We start from the raw sequence: 27,349 nt of genomic DNA, 5'->3' as shown, positions 1-27,349 counted from the left end.
TGAAACCCCGTCTCTACTAAAAATACAAAAAATTAGCCGGGCGCGGTTGTGGGCGCCTGTAGTCCCAGCTACTCGGGAGGCTGAGGCAGGAGAATGGCGTGAACCCGGGAGGCGGAGCTTGCAGTGAGCCGAGATCGCGCCACTGCACTCCAGCCTGGGCGACAGAGCGAGACTCCGTCTCAAAAAAAAAAAAAAATAAAAATAAAAAAAAAAAAAAAAAAAAATAAAGTATATACAAATTATACATAAATTATCTATAAACAAAAAACTTAGCCAGGCATGGTGGCATGTGCCTGTAATCTCAACTACTCAGGAGGCTGAAGCCAAAGGATCACTTGAGCCCAAGAGATTGAGTCTGCAGTGAGCTCTGATTTCTCCACTGCACTCCAGACTGGATGACAGAATGAGACCCTATCTCTAAAAATAAAATAAACGTTTTTTTTTTTTTGTTTTTTTTTTTAAAGCCAAATTTGAGCATTTCCTATCAACTCTATGCTTGGTGACATGATTGGTAGGTGAAATCAGCCATGCTGGGGGTATTTACACCAGGAGAATTGGCAATGGCTACAAATTGGAGAGGTGGTTGTTAAACATTACCAGCACACCATGTTGTTCCACCAGTTTCCAGGTACCCACGTAACAATGTAACTATGTGTGTTTCTGTCTCTCTGTGTGTACCCACCATGCTGGGGTTCGTCTGGGTGCTTGAGTCTCTACGGATACACATGACTTGCATGTCCCTGTATGTTGCTGTCTATATACCCATGTGCCTGGGTGAGGCCCCCACACCCTGTTTCTCTCCAGCAGTTGGTTCCACAGGAAGCTGCTGGGTGTGGGTTGAGGATGCTGGGCCTCCCCCCCAGCTCCCCACGCCTCCTCCTCAAGACACCTGCATTCACAGGGCTGAGGGGTGGGAGCAGGGCTCTCTTCCTCTAGAACCCCCATCCTCTGTACTCTTCTTAGGCCCCTCGATTGGCCTGCAGCTGGGAGCAGAGTGGCGAGCATGCAGGCAGGCAGTTGAAAAAGAGGAAGTCGAGGTGCTGTTGGGCCACTCTGTGGTTATCCGAGGCTCTACCCTTGGGCCAGATCGAAACCCTGGCCATAGGTCATGGGGGCTGCAGGAGCTGGTAGCCAGGCTGGGTGCCTACAGGTCGAAGAACCGAGCTCCATCTGGTGAGTACATATCCTGGGAAGTGGAGAGAGACGCACCCATCGGGACAGAGTGGTGGTGGGGTCTGGGAAGTCTCAGGGGACAGCGAGCAGACAGACATCACTGCCTCTCTCCCCCTTGCAGTCAGCTTGCTTCCTGAGTGGGTGGGGGAAGCTGTTTGACCCTTACGTTCTTTGTGCAGAGATCTGTGGTCATAAGAGGTCACCCCAGGGGACGGGGATCCGTGAGGGGCCACCAGGTAAGAAAGGGAGGTGGAGGCCGGGCGTGGTGGCTCACACCTGTAATCCTAGCACTTTGGGAGGCCGAGGAGGGTGGATCACTTGAGGTCAAGAGTTGGAGACCAGCCTAGCCAACATGGTGAAACCCCGTCTCTACTAAAAATACAAAAATTAGCCAGGCGTGGTGGCGGGCGGCTGTAGTCCCAGCTACTCAGGAGGCTGAGGCAGGAGAATGGCTTGAATCTGGGAGGCCGAGGTTGAAGTGAGTCTCTCAGTCTCAAAAAAAAGAAAAGAAAAGAAAAAGAAAGGAAGATAGACCTCCTTGTAGCCAAGGCCCTCCGGCATGGAGACAGGAGACAGAGAATGAATGGGGGAGCTGTGGCAAAGGCTCAGGTGCCCTTTGCATCTTAAACTGCAGATTCCGGGGCACCCCATGAACCTCCCTGATGCAGATTCTGAATCCACCGTCAAAACAAACTCACACTTAAGGCCGAAGGCTGAGAACCGGCCCTGAGAAGGGTCTTGTCCTGATCTGAGATCATTCAGAGTGCACGACCCTCCCCAGGCAGCCTTCCTCCAGGTGAAGGTTCTGAGTTCTCCTGCTTGGGAGGCATCCCCTGGCTCCTCTCGTGGCCGCCTCTTAGGGGGCCTCCCGCACCACCGCCTGCCTGGGACCAGGGGTGGGGGGTGGGGAGGGGAGGAAGGTTGCGGTTTCTGCTGGGCACACCCAGTCTGTTGTTTCCTGCCGGCCCCCAGTGCTGCAGGGCGGGCTTCAGGCACCCTGAGGTCTAGGAAGGTGGCCCCAGAACCAGGAGGGAGTGAGTCTAGTTAAGAGTGGACAGCTGGGGCAGAGAGGATGGAGCCGGTGAGTGACTCTGGGGGCTGATGCTCCAAGGCCAGGTCACCTGCAGTTCTGAGAAAAGAACCTGATAACCAAAGGAGGTCAGGAAAGGGTTACCCTCATAATCAGCCACGTTTCAACTCCCTTGTTGTGACTGGGAGTCACTCTGGGAGGGCTTCCTGGTAGAGGCAGCCTTTTCACTATTCCTTGAAGACCCAGTAGATGCCAACTGCAAACACGTCGGTGCTTCTAGTCTGGGCTGTCTCCAGGCCTCCCTGGCCATCCCCCAGCCCGTGACACAGGGATGGGCATATGCTGATGGTCAATACTGTTGTAGATGATATGGTGACCGTGTTGGACAGCCGGGCGTTCAAATCCCAGTTCCCTGTCCTCTCTGTGGCCTTGGGCAAATGAATTAACTGCTCTGAGCTTTTGTTTGCTCATCTGTTAAAAGGCCGTTATGAGTTTTTGGGGGGTGTGTGTGTGTGTGTGTGTTGGAGACACAGTCTTGCTCTATCACCCAGGCTAGAGTACATTGGTGCAATCTCGGCTCACTGCAACCTCCACCTCCCGGGTTTAAGCAATTCTCCTGCCTCAGCCTCCCAAGTAGCTGGGATTACAGGCACCCACCACCACGCCCGGCTAAGTTTTGTATTTTTAGTAGAGACAGGGTTTCACCATATTAGCTAAACTGGTCTTGAGCTCCTGACCTCAGGTGATCCTCCTGCCTTGGGCTCCCAAGGTGCTGGGATTACAGGCATGAGCCGCCTCGCTCAGCCTGTTAGGAAGTTTTGTCTGTGAGATCTTAGTACAGTGTCTGGCACGTGACAGATCAGAAAACATTGTCAGCCTCACCTATACCTTCATACTCTGACCTTGTCCCTAAGCCTTCCTTCCTGAGCAGTCCCCACCATCTTCTGAAATGTTCTGTGTCACACCCATAGTGGATCTCAATCTGTAAGCAAGTGTGCTAGAGTGGACTTCTTGAGGATCCCATCCACCCATCCCTGTGTCATGTGCTACTGTATTCTCTCTCTCTCTCTCTCTTTTTTTTTTTTTTTTTTTTTTTTTTGAGACAGAGTCGCCCAGGCTGGAGTGCAGTGGCACAGTCTCAGGTCACTGCAACCTCCACGTCCTGGGTTCAAACAATTCTCCTGCCTCAGCGTCCCGAGTAGCTGGGATTATAAGTGTGCACCACCACACCTGGCTAATTTTTGTAGTTTTAGTAGAGACAGGGTTTCACCATGTTACCCAGGCTGGTCTTGAACTCCTGACCTCAGGTGATCTGCCTGCCTTGGCCTCCCAAAGTGCTGGGATTACAGATGTAAGCCACTGCACCCGGCCTGTTGTATTTTTAATTCTAACCTCTTTATCTCCTGTAGGGCTGTTGCTATTGTCTGTTTTTCTTCTTGTTTTTTGGTATGAGGCTCTGTCTTCTAGTATGCCTGGTAGTCTTTGATTAAATGCCAGGCCTTGTTTGTGAAAAACAATAGGGATCATTTGTGTCTCTTTATGATGTCATTCTTCTCCGTAGAGGGTTTACTTTTGCTTTGGGCAGGCAGTTAGAGAAAGGAAAGATCACTTTAATCTGATTATGACCTACGCTGACTTCAAGATGGATTTTGCTCTTGGTGAGGGCTAGTCTATGTCTGGTCCCTCCTTGCTCCTAGGGTGTAGTCTTTTAGGCATCTCAATCACCTCCTCTTTGTGGACCCTGAATTCCAATGTTTATTTCCCCAACATAAGATTGCTAAGAGCTACATTCAGCTTCTCAGGCTTTTTCTGGTCTGCCTCCCACTCACTCAAGAACTGTGTTCAAATCAACAACTTGTTTGTGAGAGAAAAGCACTGCATCATTATGTCCTTCTCACTTTCCTAGGTTTCCTTTTTTTTTGGGGGGGGGGATGGAGTCTCGCTGTGTCATCTAAGCTGGAGTGCAGTGGCATGACCTTGGGTCATCACAACCTCTGCTTCCCAGGTTCAAGCGATTCTCCTGCCTCAGCCTCCCGAGTAGCTGGGATTACAAGCACCCACCACCATGCCTGGCTAATTTTGTATTTTTAGTAGAGACAGGGTTTCACCATGTTGGCCAGGCTGGTCTTGAACTCCTGACCTCAGGTGATTTGACTGCCTTGGCCTCCCAAAGTTCTGGAATTACAGATGTGAAACACTGCATCCAGCCCCAAGGTTTCCTTTCTTTCCAGGGCTGTGATTCTTCCAAATCTGACTGCCAATGCCTTCCAAGCAAGGGTGGTTTTTTACTCTTCCAGTTTTGTCCAGCTTTTCTCTTTGTTCTTGGTGGGAGGATAAATCTGCAATAAGCTAGCCTGCCATCATTAGAAACAGATATTCCAGCTGGGTGCAGTGGCTCACGCCTGTAATCTCAGCACTTTGTGAGGCCGAGGCAGTTGGATCACCTGAGGTCGGGAGTTCGAGACCAGCCAGGCCAATATGGTGAAGCCCCGTCTCTACTAAGAATACAAAAAATTAGCCAGACGTGGTGGCGGGTGCCTGTAATCCCAGCTACTTGGGAGGCAGAGGCAGGAGAATCACTTGAACCTGGGAGGCAGAGGTTGCAGTGAGCCGAGATTGCACCATTGCATTCCGGCCTGGGCAACAAAAGTGAAACTCCATCTCAAAAAAAAAAAAAAAAAAAAAAAAAAAAAGAAAGAAAAGAAAGAGAAGTAGATACCCTGTTGTATTTTTAAAAGTGACACTTAACTGGGTGCAGTGGCTCACACCTGTAATCCCAGCACTTTGGGAGGCCGAGGATCACCTGAGGTTAGGAGTTCAAGACCAGTCTGGCCAACATGGTGAAAGCCTGCCTCTACTAAAAATACAAAAATTAGCTGGGCATGGTGGTGCACGCCTGTGATCCCAGCTACTTGGGAGGCTGAGGCAGGAGAATCGCTTGAATTCGGGAGTTGGAGGTTGGAGGTTGCCGTGAGCTGAGATCGCACCACTGAACTCCAGCCTGGGTGACAGAGTGAGACTTTGTCTAAACAAACAAACAAACAAAACAAACAAACAAACAAAAAAAAGAGAGAGAGAAGGAAAAAGAAAAGAAAAGAAATAGATACCCCTGGCCGGGCGCTTGGCTCAAGCCTGTGATCCCAGATTTGGGAGGCCGAGACTGGCGGATCACAAGGTCAGGAGATCGAGACCATCCTGGCTAACATGTGAAACCCCGTCTCTAATCCAAACTTTGGAAGGGTGGAGGGCGGGCGCCTCACTACTGGGAAGTGAGGCAGAGTTTGCGACCAGGCGGAGCTTGCAGTGGCTGAGATCCGGCCACTGCACTCCAGCCTGGGCGAAGAGCGAGACTCCGTCCCAAAAAAAAAAAAAAAAAAAAAAAAATAGCAATCTTTAAAATGTCCCAACACTTTGGAAGGGTGGAGGTCACTTGAAGTTCAGAGTTTGAGACCAGCCTGGGCAACGTAGAAGACCTCATCCCTACAAAAAAATTAAAAGCAAAAAAAATAGCCAAGTGTGATAGCATGCGCGTATATTCCCAGCTGCTCAGGAGCCTGAGGCAAGAGGATTGCTTGAGCCAAGGGGTTCGAGGCTGCAGTGAGCTATAGATCACACTACTCCAGCCTGGGTAACAGAGTGAGATCCTGTGTCAAAAATGAAAGTTAAAAAATAACAGACCGGGAGCGGCGGCTCATGCCTGTTATCCCAGCACTTTGGGAGGCTGATTTGGGGCTGGGGGTGATTTGGGGCTGGGAAGTAATGTAAAGGATTAGGGGACTGCAGGAGGGAGTCACACAGCAAGTACGTGATGGAGGAGCTGGGATTTGAAGCCAGGATTTGAAGTAGGGATTTTTCAGACGCAAGGAGTGAAGATGCTGATAAAGGAGCTTCCACCAGCAGGGGGCAGCACCTGCACAGATGAGCACTCGTTGACACACAGACCATATCCTACACTTGGGTACAGAGAGAAAGGTGGTGTGACTCATGCCTGTAATCCCAGCACTTTGGGAGGCCACAGCAGGAGGATCGCTTGCGCTCAGGAGTTTCGAGACCAGCCTGGGCAACATAGTGAGACCCCAGCTCTACAAAAAACAAAAACAAAACAAAAAAAAACTTAGCCAGTGTGGTGGCACACACCTGTAGTCCTAGCTACTCAGGAGGCTGAGGCCGGAGGATCCCTTGAGCCCAGGAGTTGGAGGCTGCAGTGAGCTGTGATCACGCCATTGCACTCCAGCCTGAGTGACAGAGCAAGACCCCGTCTCAAAACAAACAAACAAACAAAAAACAGAAACAGATGAAGACACAAATATGTAGAAACATAGAAACCCAGGCAGACACCAAAACCACCTCACAGATACTAGAAACAGATCTCCCCAAGACACAGATGAGTCATGCAGGTGGATCTGACCCCACAGATACAAATGGGCATTCTCAGTCTCTCTCTCTCTCTCTCTCTCTCTCTCTCTCTCACACACACACACACACACACACAATCACAGAGACACTTTTAAAACTATCTAGATAATCAAATACACCCCACATTGACAAGTTAATATTCAGAACTAACCCTGAAACATGTGTTCTCTAAACATGTAAATGCATCATCAAACCCACCGAGACGATGGCACGCACGCACACACAAACACTCAGACATCCATGCACACCCAGGCTCCCCATAGGACCCAGGTGGTATTTGTATTTCCCTAAGATTGTCTTGTCCAGCCAGGGTAAGAGACCTGTAGGACTGGGTTTAAGGGACAGAGGGTGCTAAAGGGCTTGGCTTCGCCTCAAACCAGGGGTCCCTGGGCCCCTGAGCTGGAAACCCCAGCCCCCCTGCTGAAGCCCCAGGCTTCTATCAGCTGATGTATCTGGCAGACCTTGGAGGCAGTCTCCGCCTCTCTTACTGGCAGCCCCGTCCTGGCAGGGATTCCCAGCCCAGCTCACACTCGAGCTCTCACACGCACGCACGCACGGCCCCCATGGCTGACTCGGTGCTCAACCACTCCTGGCCAGCCTTCTCCAAGCTGTGGCTGAAGCGGTGGGCCTTCAAGAGAGGTAAGCAGCTGGCAGTGACCAGCGGGAGCCATCCACCCAGGCGGGGATCCCAGGACGGCCTGCCCGCCAACCCCCTTCGAGCTTTTTCTTGGCCAGGGTACAGACTCCGCTGGCACCGGCCCTGGATTCCATGACCCCTGATTCTCCAGGGCCCCCTGGAATTATCACAGACTTGTGGGGTCCCTCTTGTTTCAGAGGCAATGTCTCCCAAGACTCGGCCAGGAACTTGTCTCAGGCGGTAAATTTGCAGAAAGAAAGTCTGCCCTCTTAACTCAGCCGCTGAACTCCTTAGGGGCAGTCCAGTGATTTCCTGGGGGTCCTAGATACTGTGGGTTTCTGGCCCAGGTGCAGGACAGGAGGCTCGGGGCAGAAACAAAAACGGGGGGATTAGTGGCTCTTGGGCACACACTTCACTCAAACACACATACATACACACATACATACACACATCGACTGGTGCCTGCTCTCTCAACCCCCAGGGTCCCCAGGCCTCAGGTGACCTCTTTGGGGACTGGTAACAGCCTTTATTATATCATCAAAGGTCTGAGTGAACTGTTGTTGCAAAGAGAGACACTTCTTTATTTATTTGTTTATTTATTTTGAGACCGAGTCTCATTCGGTCGCCGGGGCTAGAGCGTGATCTTGGTTCACTGCTGCAACCTCTGCCTCCCAGGTTCAAGCGCTTCTCCTGCCTCAGCCTTTCGCGTAGCTGGGATTACAGGTGCCCCCCCACCACACCCGGCTAATTTTTGTATTTTTAGTAGAGACGGGGTTTCACCATGTTGACCAGGCTGGTCTCGAACTCCTGACCTCAGGTGATCGACCTGCCTCAGCCTCCCAAAGTGCTAGGATTATAGGCGTGAGCCACCGCACCCAGCCATCAAAGAGACACTTAATGCTCAAGAGTTTAGCCCTTGAAGATAACCAGATGATGTCCAGGTACGCAGGGCACGAGAGGACAGTGCCGGACAATATCATAAGAGCTGGTCATGCACTCGTTGCTTCGTGAGCTTCCTTGTCCCCCATTCCCCACTGCCCATATGAGCCCCTCCTGGTCAGGCCAGCCACATCGCTCAGCCTGCATGACTTGTTAGTCACGGCCACCATCACCTGCATGAGCCACGTACTTGTTCAAGGTAGCAATGAGTTTTCATGAAGGAGGGGGCCAATGGGAAGACTGACTAGCTGGTTCATTCCACGGACCATCCTTGAAGGCTCATTGCATACCAGGTGCTGTGCTGGGGTCAGGGAGCAGGTGGGAGTATCAGGGGACCCAGGGGCTGGAGTTAGGGGCAGAGAGGATGGCCTAGGGAACTGGGATGCAATAGAAGAGTCATCATCAGGATAGAAGTTGTTGCTAACTGTTGAGCTCTCATGAAGTTGGGCTCAGAGAGGTTGAGTGACTTGCTCAAGGTCACACAGCAAGTGTATGCTGGAGGAACCAGGATTTGAAGCGGATTCTGTCTGAGGCCACTTTGATGTGTTCTGACCGATGAACAAAGCTGCCAATGTGGGCAGCTGGAGTGACTGGGGAGGGTTTTTAGATCCCATGATGGATGGCGATCCTGAAGAATCAGTGTATCTGCCATGGATCACCAAAGTGTCCGCCTGTGACCCAGGTCCCTAAGAAGTTCTGCCCCTCTTGTGGCTGCTCAGTTCCCCCTGTCTCCCTGCCCAGGCAATTGAGGCTGAGATTTATATGCCAGCAGGTGGGGGAGTGAGCTGTGGGAACTGACAGTGACTCTTAAACCCTTTTATGGCTGATGCTGCAGGGGCTGGTAGTGGAGGAGGCTGCCTGGGACCTGAATCCAGGCTGATGGACAGCTCCTTGGAGAGGAGCATGGGGGTGGGGAGCAGTATGCATCCCCAGCAGAGCCCCTTTCCCTGAGGCCTCATGTCTCCTCTGGCTTAGCTCCCCTGGGAGAGTGACTCCCTCACGTCGTGTCTCTTGTCAGTAGCCTTGGAAAGCAGGGAAGAATGGCCTTTTTATCACCCTCTTAAGCTCTGTAACTGGCTGTCTGGGCACCTAATAGGAATTTCCTGGGGAAAGGGTGGGATTGGACTTGGGGAGGCAAGTAAGGCTTGGGAGAGGAGAACTGAGACTTTTAGTGAAGGATCCCAGTGCCCCTTCCCCCATCAACTGCCCCCGTTAACCATTCCACTCACGTTTTCTCATTCATTCCTCAATTTATTGGTGCATGTCTGATGAGTGCAGTCGTGTGCCTCGCTCACCTTGGTTTCCTTCCTGTGTGGCTCTTCTGCCACAATTCTGTCCCTCTTCCTTTTACATCTCCTTCCTCACCCCCTCAGAATGCCATCTCCTGAGTGTAATGCATCACTGGCTCTGGACACTGCCATATAACCTATCCATCCAACTATCTACCCATTCATCCCTGCAACCATGCAGCCATCCAACTATCTATCCAGCCAACCAGCCAGTCAGCCAACTCTTCAGCCAGCCAGCCAGCCATCCATCCATCCATCCATCCATCCATCCATCCATCCATCCACCCACCCACCCACCCACCCACACACACCCACCCATTCATCCATTCTTCCATCCATCCACCCACCCATTTATCCACTCTTCCATCCCTCCATCCATCCATTCATCCATCCATGCACTCTTCCATCCATCCAACCATCCATCCATTCAAACATCCATTCATCCATCTACCTATCCATCCACCCATCCACTCATACATCCAATTATCTACTTATTCATCCATCCACCTATCCATCCATCTGCCTATCCAACCATTCACCCATCCATCTATCCACTCATTCATCCATCCATCCATCCTTCCACACATCCACCCATCCATTCAACCATCCACTCACCCATCCATCCATCCAGCCGTCTAACCATTTATCTACCCATTTATCCATTCACTAGCAAATGTATGGGCACTGACTCTGTGTCCAACCCAGCACAGCACAGGATAGCCTGGTGATTGTGAGCTCTTTTTTGAATTCAGAAATACCTGAATTTGACTCCCAGCTCTACCTCATACCATAGTGGTATGGCCTTGGTAAAGTCAATGCACCTCTCTAAACCTCAGTTTCCCTTTCTATAAAATGAGGACTCAGAGAGTTGTTGTGAGTATAGAAGAATGAAAAGTACATGATGGGCTTAGCACTAAGCCAGGCATATAGAAAGCGATGATACAAGATTTTACCCCTTGGAGCTTGGGGATGTAAAAGTGAGTCAGATATAGTCCCTGCCCTCACAGACCTCATGCTCTAGAGCAGGGATCAGCAAACCTTTTCCATAAAGAGCTAGGCAGAGCAATCCAAAGTCCTGTGGCTAAAATTGTCTGCAGAGGATCTGAGACGGAGCCCTCAGCTGCCAGGCAGGAAGAGTGGTAGGAACGGCACAGAGATACCAGGAGAATGGTGAGTTGGGGGTGCATGTGTGTGAGGGGGAGGTAAGAGGACAAGCTGGGAAGGGCTCTGAATGTCATCCTAAGGGGACTGGAGTCTATAGGGGTGGGGATCAGTAGAAGGGGAGTGACCATCAGAGTGTTGTATCAAAAGGACACACCAACTCCAGGGTGTACTACAGGGGACAGACTGGTAGCTGAGGGTCTGTTACAAATGTGATTGGCAATCATTTGGGGTGATTGTGGTTGGTAATTGACAGAGCTCAGTCTATGACATGGGGATTAGGGCTTAGCTCATAATATTGGAATCAGGACGCAGCCTATGACACCAGGATTGGAGCTTAGTCTATGATGCCAGATCAAGATTCAGTGTATGACACCAGGATTGGGGCTCGGTCTATGATACCAGGATAAGAGCTAAGACTATAACACCAGGATTAGGGCTTAGCCTATGACACTAGGATCGGGGTCAATATATGACACCAGGATAAAGGCTTAGTCTGTGACACTAGAATGGGCGTTCAGTCTATGATACAAGAATGAGTGCTAAACCAATGACAGCCAGATAAGGTTCAGTCTATGATATCAGGATCAAGGCTCAGTATATGACACCAGGATCATGGCTCAGTCTGTGACACAGAGTTTAGGGTTCAATCTGTAAAACTAGGATCAGAGTTGAGTCAGTCATTGGGAACTAGGATCAGAATTGAGTTCATCATCAGGTCAAGCTCAACCTGTTCCTAGGTCAGAAGGTTCCCCATAAAAACAAAACTCAGTCGGGCATCATGGCTCATGCCTGCAATCCCAGCACATTGGGAGGCCGAGGTGGGAGGATCATATGAGGCCAGGAGTTTGAGACTAGACTGGCCAACATGACGAAACCCTGTCTCAACTAAAAATGCAAAAATTAGCTGGGCATGGTGGTACACATCTGTGGTCCCAGCTACTCAGAAGTCTGAGACAGAAGAATCGCTTGAGCCCAGGAGGTAGAGATTGCAGTGAGCCAAGATCGAACCACTGTACTCCAGCCTGGGTGACAGAGTGAGACTCTCTTAAAACAAAACAATAACAACAAAAAAACACACACACAACACACAACCCTGGAATTTCTTTTTTTTTTTTTCTTTTTTTTTTTTTTTTTGAGACAGAGTCTCACTCTGTCACCCAGGCTGGAGTGCAGTGGCACAATCTCAGTTCACTGCATCCTCCCCTTCCCTGGCTCAAGAGATTCTCATGTGTCAGCCTCCCTAGTAGCTGGAATTCTAAGTGCACGCCACCATGCCCAGCTAATATTTGTATTTTTAGCAGAGACTGTGTTTCGCCATGTTGGCCAGGCTGGTCTCGAACTCCTGACCTCAAGTGATTCGCCCGCCTGGGCCTCCCAAAGTGCTGGATTAAAGGTGTGAGCCACTGCGCCCGGCCAACCCTGGCCTTTCACCTTTGATCTTTGGACCCCAGACCTTCAGGTTTCACAGATACGGGGCATGAGGTTCTGCAGGCTACGGGAGGCCTCAGGCCTCCACAAGGACCCTGTCCAGTGAAGCAAGCCAATCCTGCTGCCTCTCCTCCAGCCCCCAGGGGACTTGGCTGAGGACTGGGACTGCCTTTCCCCTCCCAAGCTCCCACCAGCCTCCAGGACCCTCCCCCACATCTGGCTTTCCTTCACAGCCTGCTTGGTTCGTTTCTGTGAGTCACAGATGCTGCTTTGGCTTTTGGGTGGGGAAGATTAACGACAGCAGCTGAACAGAGTCCCTCCAACCAGCCTGGGAGGGCAGCCTGGAAAGCAGTGATGGTGGAAACCCCGAGCATTGCCCGTTACTGTCCAGCCATTCATCCATGAATACAGGCGGCATCAGGGGGCAAATTTACCTTGAAGCAATGGAACTGAAGCTTCAGGCCCCATGTGCACCTGTCCCATCCAAAACTCTGCAAGAGGCTCCAGCAAAAATTTTTTTAGCAACAGCTTTATTAACAACTTTTTAAAAATATTTTAATAACAAATTATTAATATTTATTAACAACTACCATATACTTCACCTATTTAAAGCACACAATTCAGTGGTTTTAGGCCAGGTGAAATGGCTCATGCCTGTAATCCCAGCACTTTGGGACGCCAAGGTGGGGAGATTGCCTGAGCTCAGGAGTTCGTGACCAGCCTGGCCAACATAGCAAGACCCCCATCTCTACTAAAACTACAAAAATTAGCCAGGTGTGGTGGTGCCCACTTGTAATCCCAGCTACTCGACAGGCTGAGGCAGAAGAATCGCTTGAATCCGGGAGGCGGAGGTTGCAGTGAGCCAAGATGGCACCACTGCACTCCAGCCTGGGGGACAGAGTGAGGCTTTATCTCAAAAAAGAGATTGCGACCGGGTGCGGTGGCTCACGCCTGTAATCCTAGCCCTTTGGGAGGCTGAGATGGGCAGATCACAAGGTCAGGAGATGAAGACCATCCTGACTAACACGGTGAAACCCCGTCTCTACTAAAAATGCAAAAAATTAGCCAGGCGGGGCGGCGGGCGCCTGTAGTCCCAGCTACTCGGGAGGCTGAGGCCGGAGAATGGCATAAACCCGGGAGGCGGAGCTTGCAGTGAGCTGAGATCCGGCCACTGCACTCCAGCCTGGGCGACAGACAGAGCAAGACTCTGTCTCAAAAAAAAAAAAAAGAGATTGCATAACAGCAGTTCCTCAAAAAGTTAAGCATAGATTAGCATGTACTCCAGCAATTTCCTTCCTAGGACAATGGAAAACACACATCCGTGCAAAAACTTGTAAGCAATTGTTCATGGCAGCATGATTTGAAATAGCCAAATGGTGGAAACAACCCAAACGTCCATCAGCAGATCACTGGATACACGAAATGTGGTATCTCCATACAATTGAATAGTATTCAGCCCTAAAACAAATAAAGCACTGGCCGGGTGCAGTGGCTCACACCTGTAATCCCTACACTTTGGGAGGCCAAGGCGAGTGGATCACCTGAGGTTAGGAGTTCGAGACCAGCCTGGCCAACATGGTGAAACCCCATCTCTACTAAAAATAAAAATACCAAAATTAGCTGGGCTTGGCAGCGTGCACCTGCAATCCCAGCTACTTGGCAGGCTGAGGCAGGAGAATTGCTTGAGCCGGGAGGCAGAGGTTGCAGTGAGCCAAGATCACTCCACTGCACTCCAGCCTGGGTGACAGAGCGAGACTCCATCTCAAAAAGAAAGAAAAGAGAAGAAAAGAAAAGAAAGAAAGAGAAAGAAATGAAGCACTGCCATACACCACATTATAGACACACCTCAAAATATGTAAAGTCAAAGCAGCAGGTCACAAGAGACCACATAGTGTATCATTCCATTTATGTGAAATGTTCAGGGGGCAAGGGACATGGATTAGAATTTGTCATTGCTTTGGGACTGAGCATCTTTGAGCTTATCCATTTCCATCTGCAGGTGGGTCCTGGGGCATGTGGCTCCTGGGGGGCCCAACTCCCTGCTCTCTGCTTCTCACTCCCCACCAAAAGAAGAGGCAGCCTCAATTCCACCATGAGAGAGAGACTCTCCTACAAATGTGGGCATTGTGGGCATTAGGGCTGGGCACAGTGGCTCACACCTGTAATCCTAGCACTTTGAGAGGCTGAGTCGGGAGGATCACTTGAGCTCAGAAGTTTGAGACCAACCTGGGCAACATAGTGAGACCTCATCTCTAATAGAAAAAAGAGGAAAAAATAAGCTTATTTTTCAAAGTAGTTTTTAATTAAAAAAAAGAAGAAGAAGAAAGCTAGGTGCCTTGACTCACACCTGTAATCCCAACACTTTGGGAGGTTGAGGGGGGCAGATCACCTGAGGTCAGGAGTTCAAGACCAGCCTGAAAACATGGTGAAACCCCGACGCTACTAAAAGTACAAAATTAGCCAGGCACAGTGGTGTGCACCTGTAATCCCAGCTACTCAGGAGGCTGAGGCAGGATAATGGCTTGAACTCGGGAGGCGGAGGTTTTGGTGAGCCAAGATCATGCCATTGCACTCCAGCTTGGGGGCGTCACAGCAAGACTCTGTTGAAGAAGAAGAGGAAGAAGAAGAAGAGAAAGAGGGAGAGGAAGAAGAAGAAGGAGGAGAAGGAGGAGGAGGAAGAGGAGGAGGAAGAAGAAGAAGAAGAAGAAGAAAAGAAGAAGAAGAAGAAAGGAGGAGGAGGAGGAGAGGGAAAAACAATGTGGGCATGGGGTACTTGCATTTGGTCTATGGGACCATTAGCATCATTGATCAACTGAAGGCTTTTTGCTAGAGCAGGCATGACAAATTGATTTCATACATAAGCCAACTTGGATCACCTGGTAATGACTACTGGAACCGGTGTGTTGGGAAGAATCCTGAGGGGGCAAATGGCTAAGCAGGAAATTGCCTCGTGATTGACTAGCAATGTCCGTCATAGGCTTAGGATGGGGAAGAGGTGACACGTATGCTGGCTTCAAGATCATTGAGACTATCCTCCCACTCCCCTCACCAACTCATTTTATAGATGAGAAAACTGAGGTCCAGGGTGACCACCAACAGATGCAGAATCCAGGTCCTGGCTTCCTTAGCACTCCCAGCTTATCCCTGACACCTTGTCCCTCCTTTCTCCACAGGCTCTGAGCCCAAGTCATGTGTCCAGCCCTGTGACTCTGGAGCTGTGGCTTCGGCCACCAACAGCAGCAGTGGATCCTGGAAACCTGAGAACCCAGACTTCTTCTCTGCCATGGGGGATGATCAGGCAGGTGTCTGACTGCTGAAACGGGCAGGAGCTGATGACAACAGTGGCAGCAAGTACACTTTGTTTAGCACCTGTATTTTACCAGGCACTTTGTATATATTATCTCAGGGAATCCTCATCCAAATTTGCAAAGTCGTTATTATCCTGTTTTACACATGAGGAAACCAGAATCTGTTCTGAAATAAGAAGAGAGAGGAAAGGAGCAATGGAGGGATGAATGGATGGATGGATAGATGGGTGGGTAGATGGCTGGATAGATGGATGGATAGATGTAAGGAAAGAGGAAATCAAGGACAGATGAGTAGAAGGATGGATGGACGGGTGGATGGATGGGTACATGGATGAATAGAAGGGTGGTTAGGTAGATGAATGGATGATGGATGACTAGAAGGAAGAGAGGAAAGATGGGTAGAAGTGTGGGTGAATGGATAAATGGATGATGGGTGAATAAAAAGAAGAAAGCTAGACGGATAGATGGATGGGCCGATGGAAGGAAGGAGGATGGATGAATGGAAGAAGGAAAGAAGGAAGTATGGATGGATGGGTGGATTAAAGGAAGGAAGGAGGGATGGTGGATGAATGAAAGAGTAGAAAGGTGGGTGAATGGAAGGAAGGAAGAAAGATGAGAAATATGGGTGGATGGATACATGAATGATTGATGAATAAAATGAAAGAAGGAAGGAAGATGGATGAAAGGAAGGAGGATGGATAAATGAAAGAATGAAGGAAGGATGGATGGATAATGGGTGAATGGATGGATGAGAAGAAGGGTGAGTGGAAGGAAGGAAGAAAGGAAGGAAGGAAGGAAGGAAGAGATAGATGGATGGGTTAATGGAAGGAAGGAGGATGGATAAAAGAAGGAAGGATGGATAAATAATGGGTGGGTGAATGGATGGATGAGTAGAAGTGTGAGAGGAAGGAAGGAAGGAAGGAAGGAAGGAAGATGGATGAAAGGAAGGAGGATGGATAAATGAAAGAATGGAGGAAAGATGGATGGATAATGGATGGGTGAATGGATAGATGAGAAGAAGGGTGAGTTGAAGGAAGGAAGGAAGGAAAGAAGGAAGGAAGGGAGGAAGGAAGGAAGGAAGGGAGGGAGGGAGGAAGGAAGGAAGGAAGGAAGGAAGGAAGGAAGGAAGGAAGGAAGGAAGGAAGGAAAGAAGGAAGGCAGGCAGGCAGACTAAAACCAAATACAGCCTAGAAAGGTAGACTGACTTGCCTAAGTTCCCATCATGGCAGAGTTGGGATTCAAGCCCAGTCTGACTCTTCAGTCTGCGTCCATACCCTCTGCTCTCACACACTTTCTCCAAGTGCTTATGTCAGGGGCCTGTGGGGCAGGCCAGCCCCCAGGCTCCAGTCTCAAAAGAAAGACCCTGAAAGCTTGAGGTCCCTGGATGGAGCTGGGGCACAGTTAACATCAAGCCCTAATGGTGTGTGGCTGGCTGGGACTGAGGTCTTGGCAAAGGTCCCGGTGACAGCCTCCAGGCTGCTTCACGGAAGATCTCCTGGGGTGGAAGATGTGGCATCTAGGAGGTGCACCCTTGAGAGGGCAGGGGCCGGGGAAATGTCTCATGAACACAGTTCAGCTCCAGCTCCACCAGGGACCAAGACAGTCAGGTTGTGTGTGTTGGGTCTTCAGGAAGCAGACTCAGATGGAGCCGGGCTGAAATGGTCAAGCCTTTATACTCCCTTGTCAATCAACCATTGCCGATGGGCTGCCCAGGAAGGGGGCTGAGAGCTGACAGTTCCTTCTCCCACAGCCTCTGGGGATCTCAGTGACTTTCCACAACATCCGCTGCACTAAGGAAAGAGGGTCTGTTATGGTTAAGCCATAAAGGGCAATTCATGTACCCACACTTGTCATTTTATGGAAGGGGACACCGAGGGGCCGGGCACGGTGGCTCACACCTGTAATCACAGCACTTTGGGAGGCCGAGGTGGGCAGATCACTTGAGGTCAGGAGTTTGAGACCAGCCTGGCCAACATGCCCAGCCTGAGCCAGCCTGAGCAATGGGGTAAAACCCTGTCTCTACTGAAAATAAAAAAATCAGCCGGGCATGGAGGTGTGCACCTTTAGTCCCAGCTACTCAGGAGACTGAGGCAAGAGAATCGCTTGAACCCAGGAGGTGGGGATTGCAGTGAGCCAAGATCACACCATTGCACTCCAGCCTGGGTGACAGAATGAGGAAAAAACAAAAAGACATTGAGATGCAAGAAGTGAAGGAATTAGTCCAGATGTCATGGAAAGTCCCAGGTGAAGGATCACAGAACCAGGACTGGAGTTTAGCCCCGTGCCTTCCCTGGGATCTGAACCTCTTTGAAAGAGAACCATGGGATGCAGGCAGTTGGGTGGATAACACGGCAATGGGGGAACGGTGGGCTCTGGGGAAGCAGGGAGGCCTGTGAGTAGGCAGCAAGGCTGTGGCCCCACCCCCTGGCAAATCTGCCTTCTCTTCCTGAGTCTCTATTCTCATCATCCACTTGGTCACCAGAGCTGGAGGCCCGGGCACTTTCCTTGCCCCTCCCTCTCCCATCAGGCACCAAGTCCTGTGAATGGTGAACCCCAAGGACCCTCCATTTCTGTGCATTGCAGCCTCCTTCCGCTTCCCTGGTGGTGGTCCCCATCGTGGCTCCCCCACGTCATCTGCATGGGTGTCCTGGCTGGGCCACCTGCCTGCATCTTGGCCCCATCCAAGCCCATCTCTGCTCTGCAAGCTTAATACATTTTTTTTTTTTTTTTTTTTTTTTTGAGACAGGGTCTCACTCCATCACCCAGGCTGGAGTGCAGTGGCACAATCTCGGCTCACTGCAACCTCCACCTCCCGGGTTCAAGAGATTCTTGTGCCTCAGCTTCCTGAGTAGCTGGGATTACAGGCACACACCACCACGTCCAACTAATTTATGTATATTTAGTAGAGATGGGGTTTTGCCATGTTGGCCAGGCTGGTCTCAAACTCCTGGATTCATGTGATCTGCCCGCCTCGGCCTCCCGAGGTGCTGGGATTACAGGCGTGAGCCACCGCGCCCAGCCAGCAAGCTGAATAATCTTTCTGAAGGCCAATCACTGCCCTCCCTACCACCACTGTTGGAAACTTCCAGATTAAATCTATGCTTTGGCCAACCAGACTCGTGTTCCCCAACTGTCCACACCTCCAGCCATAGGAACACTGGCCAGTTGCTTAAAGGCGCCATGAGCTCTCCAGCCTGCACACTTCTAGATGTCCTGTTCTTTCACTGCCTGGAATATGCTTACCTGCAGTATCTGCCTAGCCAGCCCCTACTCAGTCCTCAGACTTTCACATGCTGCCATTTCCTCCAGGAAGCCCTCCCTGATATTCTTTGGACAGCGTAATCTGTTCCCCCGCAGATCTTCCCCAGCCTGCTGGCTGGAACCTTCTAGCATTCTTGATTATAATGGTTGGGCTTAATCGTCTATCTTCTCCAATTCGCTCCGTGAGGACAGTGGAGACCGTGTGACTCGATTTGGGGCTATCAGAGGCTTGCTCAGAGGAAGGGTCCTGACTCCTGAAATTTATTTATTTTATGTAATGTAATTATTTATTTGTAGAGATGGGGTCTTGCCCTGTCACCCAGGTTGGAGTGCAGTGGTGTGATCATAGCTCACAGCAACCTCTGCCTCCTGATCTCAAGCAATCCTCTCACCTCAGTTTCCAGAGTAGCTGGGACTACAGGTGCATGCCACCACATCCGGCTTGTTTGTTTGTTTTTTGAGACGGAGTCTCACTCTGTCGCCCAGGCTGGAGTGCAGTGGTGCGATCTCCGCTCACTGCAAACTCCGCCTCCCGGGTTCACGCCATTCTCCTGCCTCAGCCTTCCGAGTAGCTGGGACTACAGGCGCCCGCCACCTCGCCCGGCTAATATTTTTTTTATTTTCAGTAGAGACAGGGTTTCACCGTGTTAGCCAGAATGGTCTCGATCTCCTGAGCTTGTGATCTGCCCACCCCAGCCTCCCAAAGTGCTGGGATTACAGGCATGAGACACTGTACCCGGCCTTTCTTTTTTTTTTTAAAGATGGGATCTCGCTATGTTGCCCAGGCTGGTCTCAAACCCCTAGCCTCAAATGATCCTCCTACTTTGACCTCCCAAAGCACTGGGATTACAGGTGTGAGCCACGGCCCTGGCCCCCGACTCATGACATTTAAAAACAGCAATGTATTATTCCATTGGCCAAGGGCTTGCAATGCCCAAACATCTCATTTCATCTGCACAACCCAATCCTACAAGTAGGTGGCAGTATGCCCATTTTAGAGATGGAAAAAACTGAGGCTCAAAGAGCTTCAGGTACTTGACCCAGGTCATGCTTAGCTAACAACAGCTACCATAGCAGGATGCAAACCTTGACTGAGGTCTTTCTACCCAATGACCATTTGAAAACCATCTGCTCTGCGAGGCACGGTGGCTCATGTCTGTAATTCCAGCACTTTGGGAGGCTGAGGTGGGAGGGTCACGTTAGCCCAGGATTTCTTTTTTTTTTTTTTTTTTTTTTTTTTTTTGAGACGGAGTCTCACGCTGTTGCCCAGGCTGGAGTGCAGTGGCGCGATCTCGGCTCACTGCAAGCTCCGCCTCCCGGGTTCCCGCCATTCTCCTGCCTCAGCCTCCTGAGTAGCTGGGACTACAGGCGCCCGCCACCGCGCCCGGCTAATTTTTTTTTTTTTTTTGTATTTTTAGTAGAGACGGAGTTTCACTGTGGTCTCGATCTCCTGACCTTGTGATCCGCCCGCCTCGGCCTCCCAAAAATTACAGGCTTGAGCCACCGCGCCCGGCCTTTTTTTTTTTTTTTGAGACGGAGTCTCGCTCTGCCGCCCAGGCTGGAGTGCAGTGGCCGGATCTCAGCTCACTGCAGGCTCCGCCTCCCGGGTTCACGCAATTCTCCTGCCTCAGCCTCCCCAGTAGCTGGGACTACAGGCGCCCGCCACCTCGCCCGGCTAGTTTTTTGTATTTTTTAGTAGAGACGGGGTTTCACCGTGTCAGCCAGGATGGTCTCGATCTCCTGACCTCGTGATCCGCCTGCCTCGGCCTCCCAAAGTGCTGGGATTACAGGCTTGAGCCACCGCGCCTGGCCAAAGCCCAGGATTTCAAGACCAGCCTGGGCAACATAACAAGACCCTGTCTCTACAAAAAATAAAAAAAAATTAGCTGGGGCCGGGCATGGTGGCTCACGCCTGTAATCCCAACACTTTGGGACGCTGAGGCAGGCAGATCACCTAAGGTCAGGAGTTCGAGACCAGCCTGGCCAACGTGGTGAAACCTGTCTCTACTAAAAATACAAAATTTAGCCAGGTGTGGTGGTGGGTGCCTGTAGTCCCAGCTACTTGGAAGGCTGAGGCAAGAGAATCACTTGAACCCGGGAGGCAGAGGTTGCAGTGAGCCGAAATCGCACCATTGCACTCCAGCCTAGGCAAGAAGAGCGAAACTCTATTAAAAAAAAAAAAAAAAAAAAAAAAAAAGGCCGGGCGCGGTGGCTCAAGCCTGTAATCCCAGCACTTTGGGAGGCCAAGACGGGCGGATCACGAGGTCAGGAGATCGAGACCATCCTGGCTAACACGGTGAAACCCCGTCTCTACTAAAAAAATACAAAAAACTAGCCGGGCGAGGTGGCGGGCGCCTGTAGTCCCAGCTACTCGGGAGGCTGAGGCAGGAGGATGGCGTAAACCCAGGAGGCGGAGCTTGCAATGAGCTGAGATCCGGCCACTGCACTCCAGCCTGGGCGACAGAGCGAGACTCCGTCTCAAAAAAAAAAAAAAAAAAAAAAAAAGGCCGGGTGCGGTGGCTCAAGCCTGTAATCCCAGCACTTTGGGAGGCCGAGATGGGCGGATCACGAGGTCAGAAGATCGAGACCATCCTGGCTAACACGGTGAAACCCCGTCTCTACTAAAAAATACAAAAAACTAGCCGGGCGTGGTGGCGGCGCCTGTAGTCCCAGCTACTCCGGAGGCTGAGGCAGGAGAACGGCGTAAACCCAGGAGGCGGAGCTTGCAGTGAGCTGAGTTCCGGCCACTGCACTCCAGCCTGGGCAACAGAGCGAGACTCCGTCTCAAAAAAAAAAAAAAATATATATATATATATATATATGTACATATATATGTGTGTGTGTGTGTGTGTATATATATATATATAAAATTAGCTGGGCATGGTAGTGCACGCCTGTGGCCCCGACTACTCAGGAGGCTGAGGTAGGAGGATGCCTTGACCCCAGAAATTCCAGGCTGCAGTGAGCTGTGATGGCGCCAATGCACTCCAGCCTGGGTAACAGAGCAAGATCCTGTCAAAAAAATAAATAAATAAAAAAGAGAGAGGAAGGAAGGAAGGAAAGAAGGAAGGGAGGGAGGGAGGGAGGGAGGGAGGAGGAAGAAGGAAGAAGGAAGGAAGGAAGGGAAGGAGAGAGAGGAGAGGAGAGGGGAGGGGAGGGGAGAGTAAAGAAGGAAGGAAGGAGAGAGAGAGAAAGAAGGAAGGAAGGAAGGAGAGAAAGAAAGAAAGAAAGAAAGAAAGAAAGAAAAGAAAAGAAAGAGAAAGAAAGAAAGAAAGAAAGAAAAAGAAAAAAAAGAAAGAAAGAAAGAAAGAAAGAAAGAAAGAAAAAGAAAAAGAAAGAAAAAAAAGAAAGGCAGGCAGGCTATCTGCTCTATGATTTATGCCATTTTGTTTGAAATCAAGCCACTTTTTTACATGACAAAATGGGGACCAGGGACACGTTATGCTTGAAGCTGCTTTGGTGTGTTATGTTTTTCCAATAGACAACAAGATCAATAGCTATTTACATTTTTAAGAGAAGCATTTATCCATGTACTACGAAAAACTGTGCGTGGTGAGCCCTTCTGAAGAGTGGGGAACCCTGGGCTGCTTCGCCTCTGGGTTTGACAGCAGATCCCATCCCCCAAGGCTCCCCCGGGTGTAGGGAACAGGAGCCTGGATTTATAGCATCCTCTCTGGGGTGTCAGGGCCAGCGGGGCAGCATACGATGTTTACTCAGATACCTGCAAGGACCCCACTGGGCTGGTTCTCATCTTTTCTTGCCCAAGATATGTCAGAGCAAAAGTGCAAGCTCCAAAATAAAAGATGAGACACTCACTGTCTCCCTCCCTCAATGTACTTACCAGTGGGAGCTGGAACAGCCTGTACTGCCCGGCTCCCGACTCCCCGGCTCCACCCCCATCTCTGGCCTGGCTCCCACCTCTGCCTCCTCTGAGGGAGGCCAGATGCAGGAGAAAGAGGGAGGCTCAGCCAGGCCAAGAGGCTGTCCTGACATGTTTATATTTACGGGAGGATGAAAACCAGAGACACAAAAAAACCTTTGGGGGCAGAGACAGAAAAGACAGTAGGAGGTTGTCCAGACACCGGGGGTAGGAATGGAGCCATTTGGGGGGTAGGTGGGGATTTGAAAGGAGGCTGCCACCCAAGTCACATGAGGGCCAGCCAGAGCTAGAGCTGTGGCTCCTTAGAAAGAGACTGAAAAAGAGGGACCCCGGTGATCAAAAGGCAGAGGGAGGAAGAGGAGGCAGAGGAGGAGTCAGCAGGGAGGTGGGAGGGAAACGAGGATGGTGGCCACAAAGGAGAGATTCAGGAAGAAGGCAGGCTGTGGAAACAGTAGAGTGAGTCCTTAGGAAGCTAAACCTAAAATTAGCCAGGCACAGTGGCTCACGCCCATAATCCCAGCACTCTGGGAGGCCGAGGCGGGTGAATCATGAGGTTAGGAGTTCAGGAGAGCAGCCTGGCCAAGATGGTGAAACCCTGTCTCTACTAAAACTACAGGCCGGGTGCAGTGGCTCAAGCCTGTAATCCCAGCACTTTGGGAGGCCGAGACAGGTGGATCACGAGGTCAGGAGATCGAGACCATCCTGGCGAACATGGTGAAACCCCGTCTCTACTAAAAAAATACAAAAAGGCCGGGCGCGGTGGCTCAAGCCTGTAATCCCAGCACTTTGGGAGGCCGAGACGGGCGGATCACGAGGTCAGGAGATCGAGACCATCCTGGCTAACACAGTGAAACCCCGTCTCTACTAAAAATACAAAAACTTAGCCGGGCGAGGTAGCAGGCGCCTGTAGTCCCAGCTACTCGGGAGGCTGAGGCAGGAGAATGGCGTAAACCCAGGAGGCGGAGCTTGCAGTGAGCTGAGATCCGGCCACTGTACTCCAGCCTGGGTGACAGAGCGAGACTCCGTCTCAAAAAAAAAAAAAAAAAAAAAAAAAAAAAAAAACTAGCCGGGTGAGGTGGCGGGCACCTGTAGTCCCAGCTACTCGGGAGGCTGAGGCAGGAGAATGGCGTGAACCCAGGAGGCGGAGCTTGCAGTGAGCTGAGATCCGGCCACTGCACTCCAGCCTGGGCGACAGAGCGAGACTCCATCTCAAAAAACAAACAAACAAACAAACAAACAAACAAAAAAAATTAGCCTGGTATGGTGGCAGGCGCCTGTTATTCCAGCTACTCGGGAGGCTGAGGCAGTAGAATTGTTTGAACCCGGGAGGCAGAGATTGCAGTGAGCTGAGATAGCGCTGTTGCACTCCAGCCTGGGCGACAGAGTGAGACTGCATCTCAAAAAAATAAAAATAAAATAAAAAAAGAAAGTTAAACCTAAAATTGCCACGCAATTGTGCCACTGAACTCCAGCCTAGGTGACAGAGCGAGAGGCTGTCTCAAAAAAAAGAATAAAAGAGTTTGGGCACAGTGGCTCACGCCTGTCTTCCCGGCACTTTGGGAGGCCGAGTGGGAGAGGATCACCTGAAATCAGGAATTTGAGACCAGCCTGGGCAACATGATGAAACCATGTCTCTACTGAAAATAGAAAAATCAGCCCGACGTGGTGGTGCACACCTGTATTTCCAACTACTCAGGAGGGTGAGGCACGAGAATCGTTTGAACCCAGGAGGCAGAGGTTGCAGTGAGCCGAGATGGTGCCACTGCACTCCAGCCTGGGTGACAGAGCGAGACTCTGTCTCAAATAATAATAATAATAATAGGGCCGGGCGCGGTGGCTCACGCCTGTAATCCCAGCACTTTGGGAGGCCGAGGCGGGCGGATCACAAGGTCAGGAGATCAAGACCACGGTGAAACCCCGTCTCTACTAAAAATACAAAAAATTAGCCGGGCGCAGTGGCGGGCGCCTGTAGTCCCAGCTACTCAGGAAGCTGAGGCAGGAGAATGGCGTGAACCCAGGAGGCGGAGCTTGCAGTGAGCCGAGATCGCGCCACTGCCCTCCAGCCAGGGGGACAGAGCAAGACTCCATCTCAAAAATAATAATAATAATAATAATAATAAACCATACAATCCAGCAATTCCACTTCTGGATATCTTCCCAGAAGAACTGAGAGCAAGGACTCACCAATATTCGCACACTGATGTTGATAGCAGCGTTATTCACAAGAGCCAATAGATGGAAAGAGCCCAGGTATCCGTTGATGGATGGATGAATAAATGCGATGTGATCCATCCACACAATGGAATACAAGTCAACCTTAAAAAGGAAGGAAATTCTGACACGTGCTGCAATGTAGAGGAACCGTGAGGATGCTATGCTCGGTGAAATAAACCAGACACAAAAGGACAAGTACTGCCTGATTCCCCTCGTAGGAGGTCTCTGGACTCGTCGGGTTCAAGATTTACCACCCCCCGCTTTTTTTTTTTTTTGAGACAGGGTCTTTCTTTGTCACCCAGGCTAGAGTGCGGTAGTATGATCACAGCTCATTGCAGCTTCGACCTCCAGGCTCAAGTGATTCTCCCACCTCAGACTCCCAAGTAGCTGGGACTACAGGTGCCTGCCACCATGCCCAGCTCAATTTAAATTTTTTTTTTGTAGAGATAGGGTCTTGTTGTGTTGTCCAGGCTGGTCTCAAACTCCTGGGCTCAAGCGATCCTCCCAGATTGCTGGGATTCCAAGGCATGAGCCACCACGCCAGGCCTGGTCAGATTCATGGAGACAGAAAGTAGAAGGGTGGGTGCCAGGGGCTGGGGAGGGAAATAAGGAGCGAGTGTTTCATGGGAACAAAATTTTAGTTTGGGAAGATGAGAAAGTTCTGGAGATACATGGAGGTGGTGGTTGCACAGCAATGAGAATGTGCTTAATGATGCTGAACTGGGCACTTAAAAATGGTTAAGAGATGGGCCCGGGAACGGTGGCTCCCGCCTGTAATCCCAACACTGGGAGGCTGAGGCAGGCAGATCACCTGAAGTCAGGAGTTCAAGACCATCCTGGCCAACATCGTGAAGCCCTGTCTCTACTAAAAAATATATATAAATTCTCCAGAAGCGGTGGCACATGCCTGTAATCCCAGCACCTCAGGAGGCCGAGGCAGGCGAATCCCCTGAGGTCAGGAGTTCGAGACCAGCCCGACCAACATGGTGAAACCCCATCTCTACTGAAAATACAAAAATTAGCTGGGCATAATGGAGGGTGCCTGTAATCCCAGCTTCTCAGGAGGCTGAGGCAGAAGAATCGCTTGAACCCGGGAGGTGGAGGTTGCAGTGAGCCGAGATCGTGCCACTATACTCCAGCCTAGGCGACAAAGCAAGACTCCATCTTGAAAAAAAAAAAAAAAAAAAAAAAAGGTTAAGATGATAAATTTTATGTGATGTGTATTTCACTGCAATAAAAAGAAGGGAGCGGCCAAATCTATAAAGACATCAACATGGGTGAGTTCAGGTAAAAGGGCAAACCCTGCATAGGTCCTCCTTGCTCATCCCAAGATAGATGTGGACACGGACCCCCTGCCTCCTGCCGGCCAAGATGTGCAGCTGACAAATTGAGAGCATCCACCAAGGGCTGCCTGAGGTCACATGGATGCCTGGAGCCACATCTCAGCACTGGCCTCACATGGAGCCATGGGGGAAGCCTACCCACCCACCTACCCACCAAATCCTGTGTGCAGACAGTCCTAACAAAGGCCTGAAAAAGGACAATTCCTGTCCTCCAGATCCTGACAGCCCAGAGGAGGGGCATCTTACCAACCTTGAGGAGTCAGGAAAGCAACCTGGAGGGCATGCCCAAGTTGGGTTTTGACGGATGCATAGGAGTTCACCAGACAGACTCAGGATGGGCCGGGTGGGAGAGGAGGTTTTGCAAGGAGAAGAAAAGGTAGGTGCCCTGGCTGGACAGAATGACAAATAGAATGACTGGGAGGAGAAGAGGGAAGTGAAGGACAAAAGAAGGGAAGGAAAAAGAAATAGGAACAGGAGCAGGAACTGTACCAAAAAAAAAAAAACAACCAAAAAAAATAGATAATCAGATGGAAACTCAGTGACGAGAAGTACTTTGCCAAGGCTAGAAGTAGGGGAATTTGGCATGGAAGACCAGACTTCTGGTCCTTTTGTGGGGGTGAGGTCTTGAAGGTCCAGGTTAGACAGGGCACTGGGGGATTACTCCCTCCCATTCCATTCCACTCGCTGTGAGAAGGGCACTAAGCCCAGGATGGACAGGTGGGGGACAGGCAGGGTCTGAACATTGGGAGCAGGGACCTTGTGGTCAAGAGACCCCAGGCTCTGCTGCCCCTTGGTGAACATCTTCTCTCTCCTCACCCTCCCAACCTACAGGAGGATGATTTTCCCAGGCGGCTCAGCGAGAGTGCGGAGGACCTCAGCCTGGATTTGGGGGCCCTTCAGGGCAGCGAGTATCTGCAGGACCTGGGCCTTGGGGTCCCTTCCCACAGCCAGCCTGGGGAGGCCCCAGACAGCCGCGCCCCCAGTGAAGAACCAGGAAGGGATTCTCTTTTCTCCAACTTGACGGGGTCCCAGGACTTGTCAAGGCGGCGCAGCTGGGAAAGGTCGCGGAGCTGCTCAGAGAGCTGGCGGAGGTCAGTTCCCCGCTGCTGACTGCCTGCCTCCCACAATGCACCCCTGGGACAGGGCAGGGGTCCAGAAGGCCAGAGCCAGGTCTTGAGACAAGCTGCCCCTTGCACCTGCCATGGTCCCCAACCTTTTTGGCACCAGGGACCGGTTTCATGGAAGATAATTTTTCCATGGACCCAGG

The 27,349-nt window shown here is 50.8% G+C and overlaps 1 protein-coding gene across 1 annotated transcript in view; it reads left to right on the top strand.

The window, feature by feature from the left end:
- Positions 1-228: 228 nt before the first annotated feature.
- The window catches only part of ARHGEF18 (Rho/Rac guanine nucleotide exchange factor 18), a 129,743-nt gene continuing 102,622 nt past the window's right edge, over positions 229-27,349 (top strand). The window contains exons 1-3 of the mRNA XM_050771032.1: positions 229-1,173; positions 15,250-15,374; positions 26,914-27,173. Of these exons, the coding sequence (XP_050626989.1) occupies positions 651-1,173; positions 15,250-15,374; positions 26,914-27,173 (908 nt within the window). The 5' untranslated portion in view covers positions 229-650. The remainder of the gene's footprint in view (positions 1,174-15,249; positions 15,375-26,913; positions 27,174-27,349) is intronic.

Source organism: Macaca thibetana, chromosome 19, assembly GCF_024542745.1.
Source record: "Macaca thibetana thibetana isolate TM-01 chromosome 19, ASM2454274v1, whole genome shotgun sequence".
Classification (NCBI taxonomy): domain Eukaryota; kingdom Metazoa; phylum Chordata; class Mammalia; order Primates; family Cercopithecidae; genus Macaca; species Macaca thibetana.
Note: the sequence above shows the minus strand (reverse complement) of the source record. Positions and strands in the feature narration are given on the sequence as shown.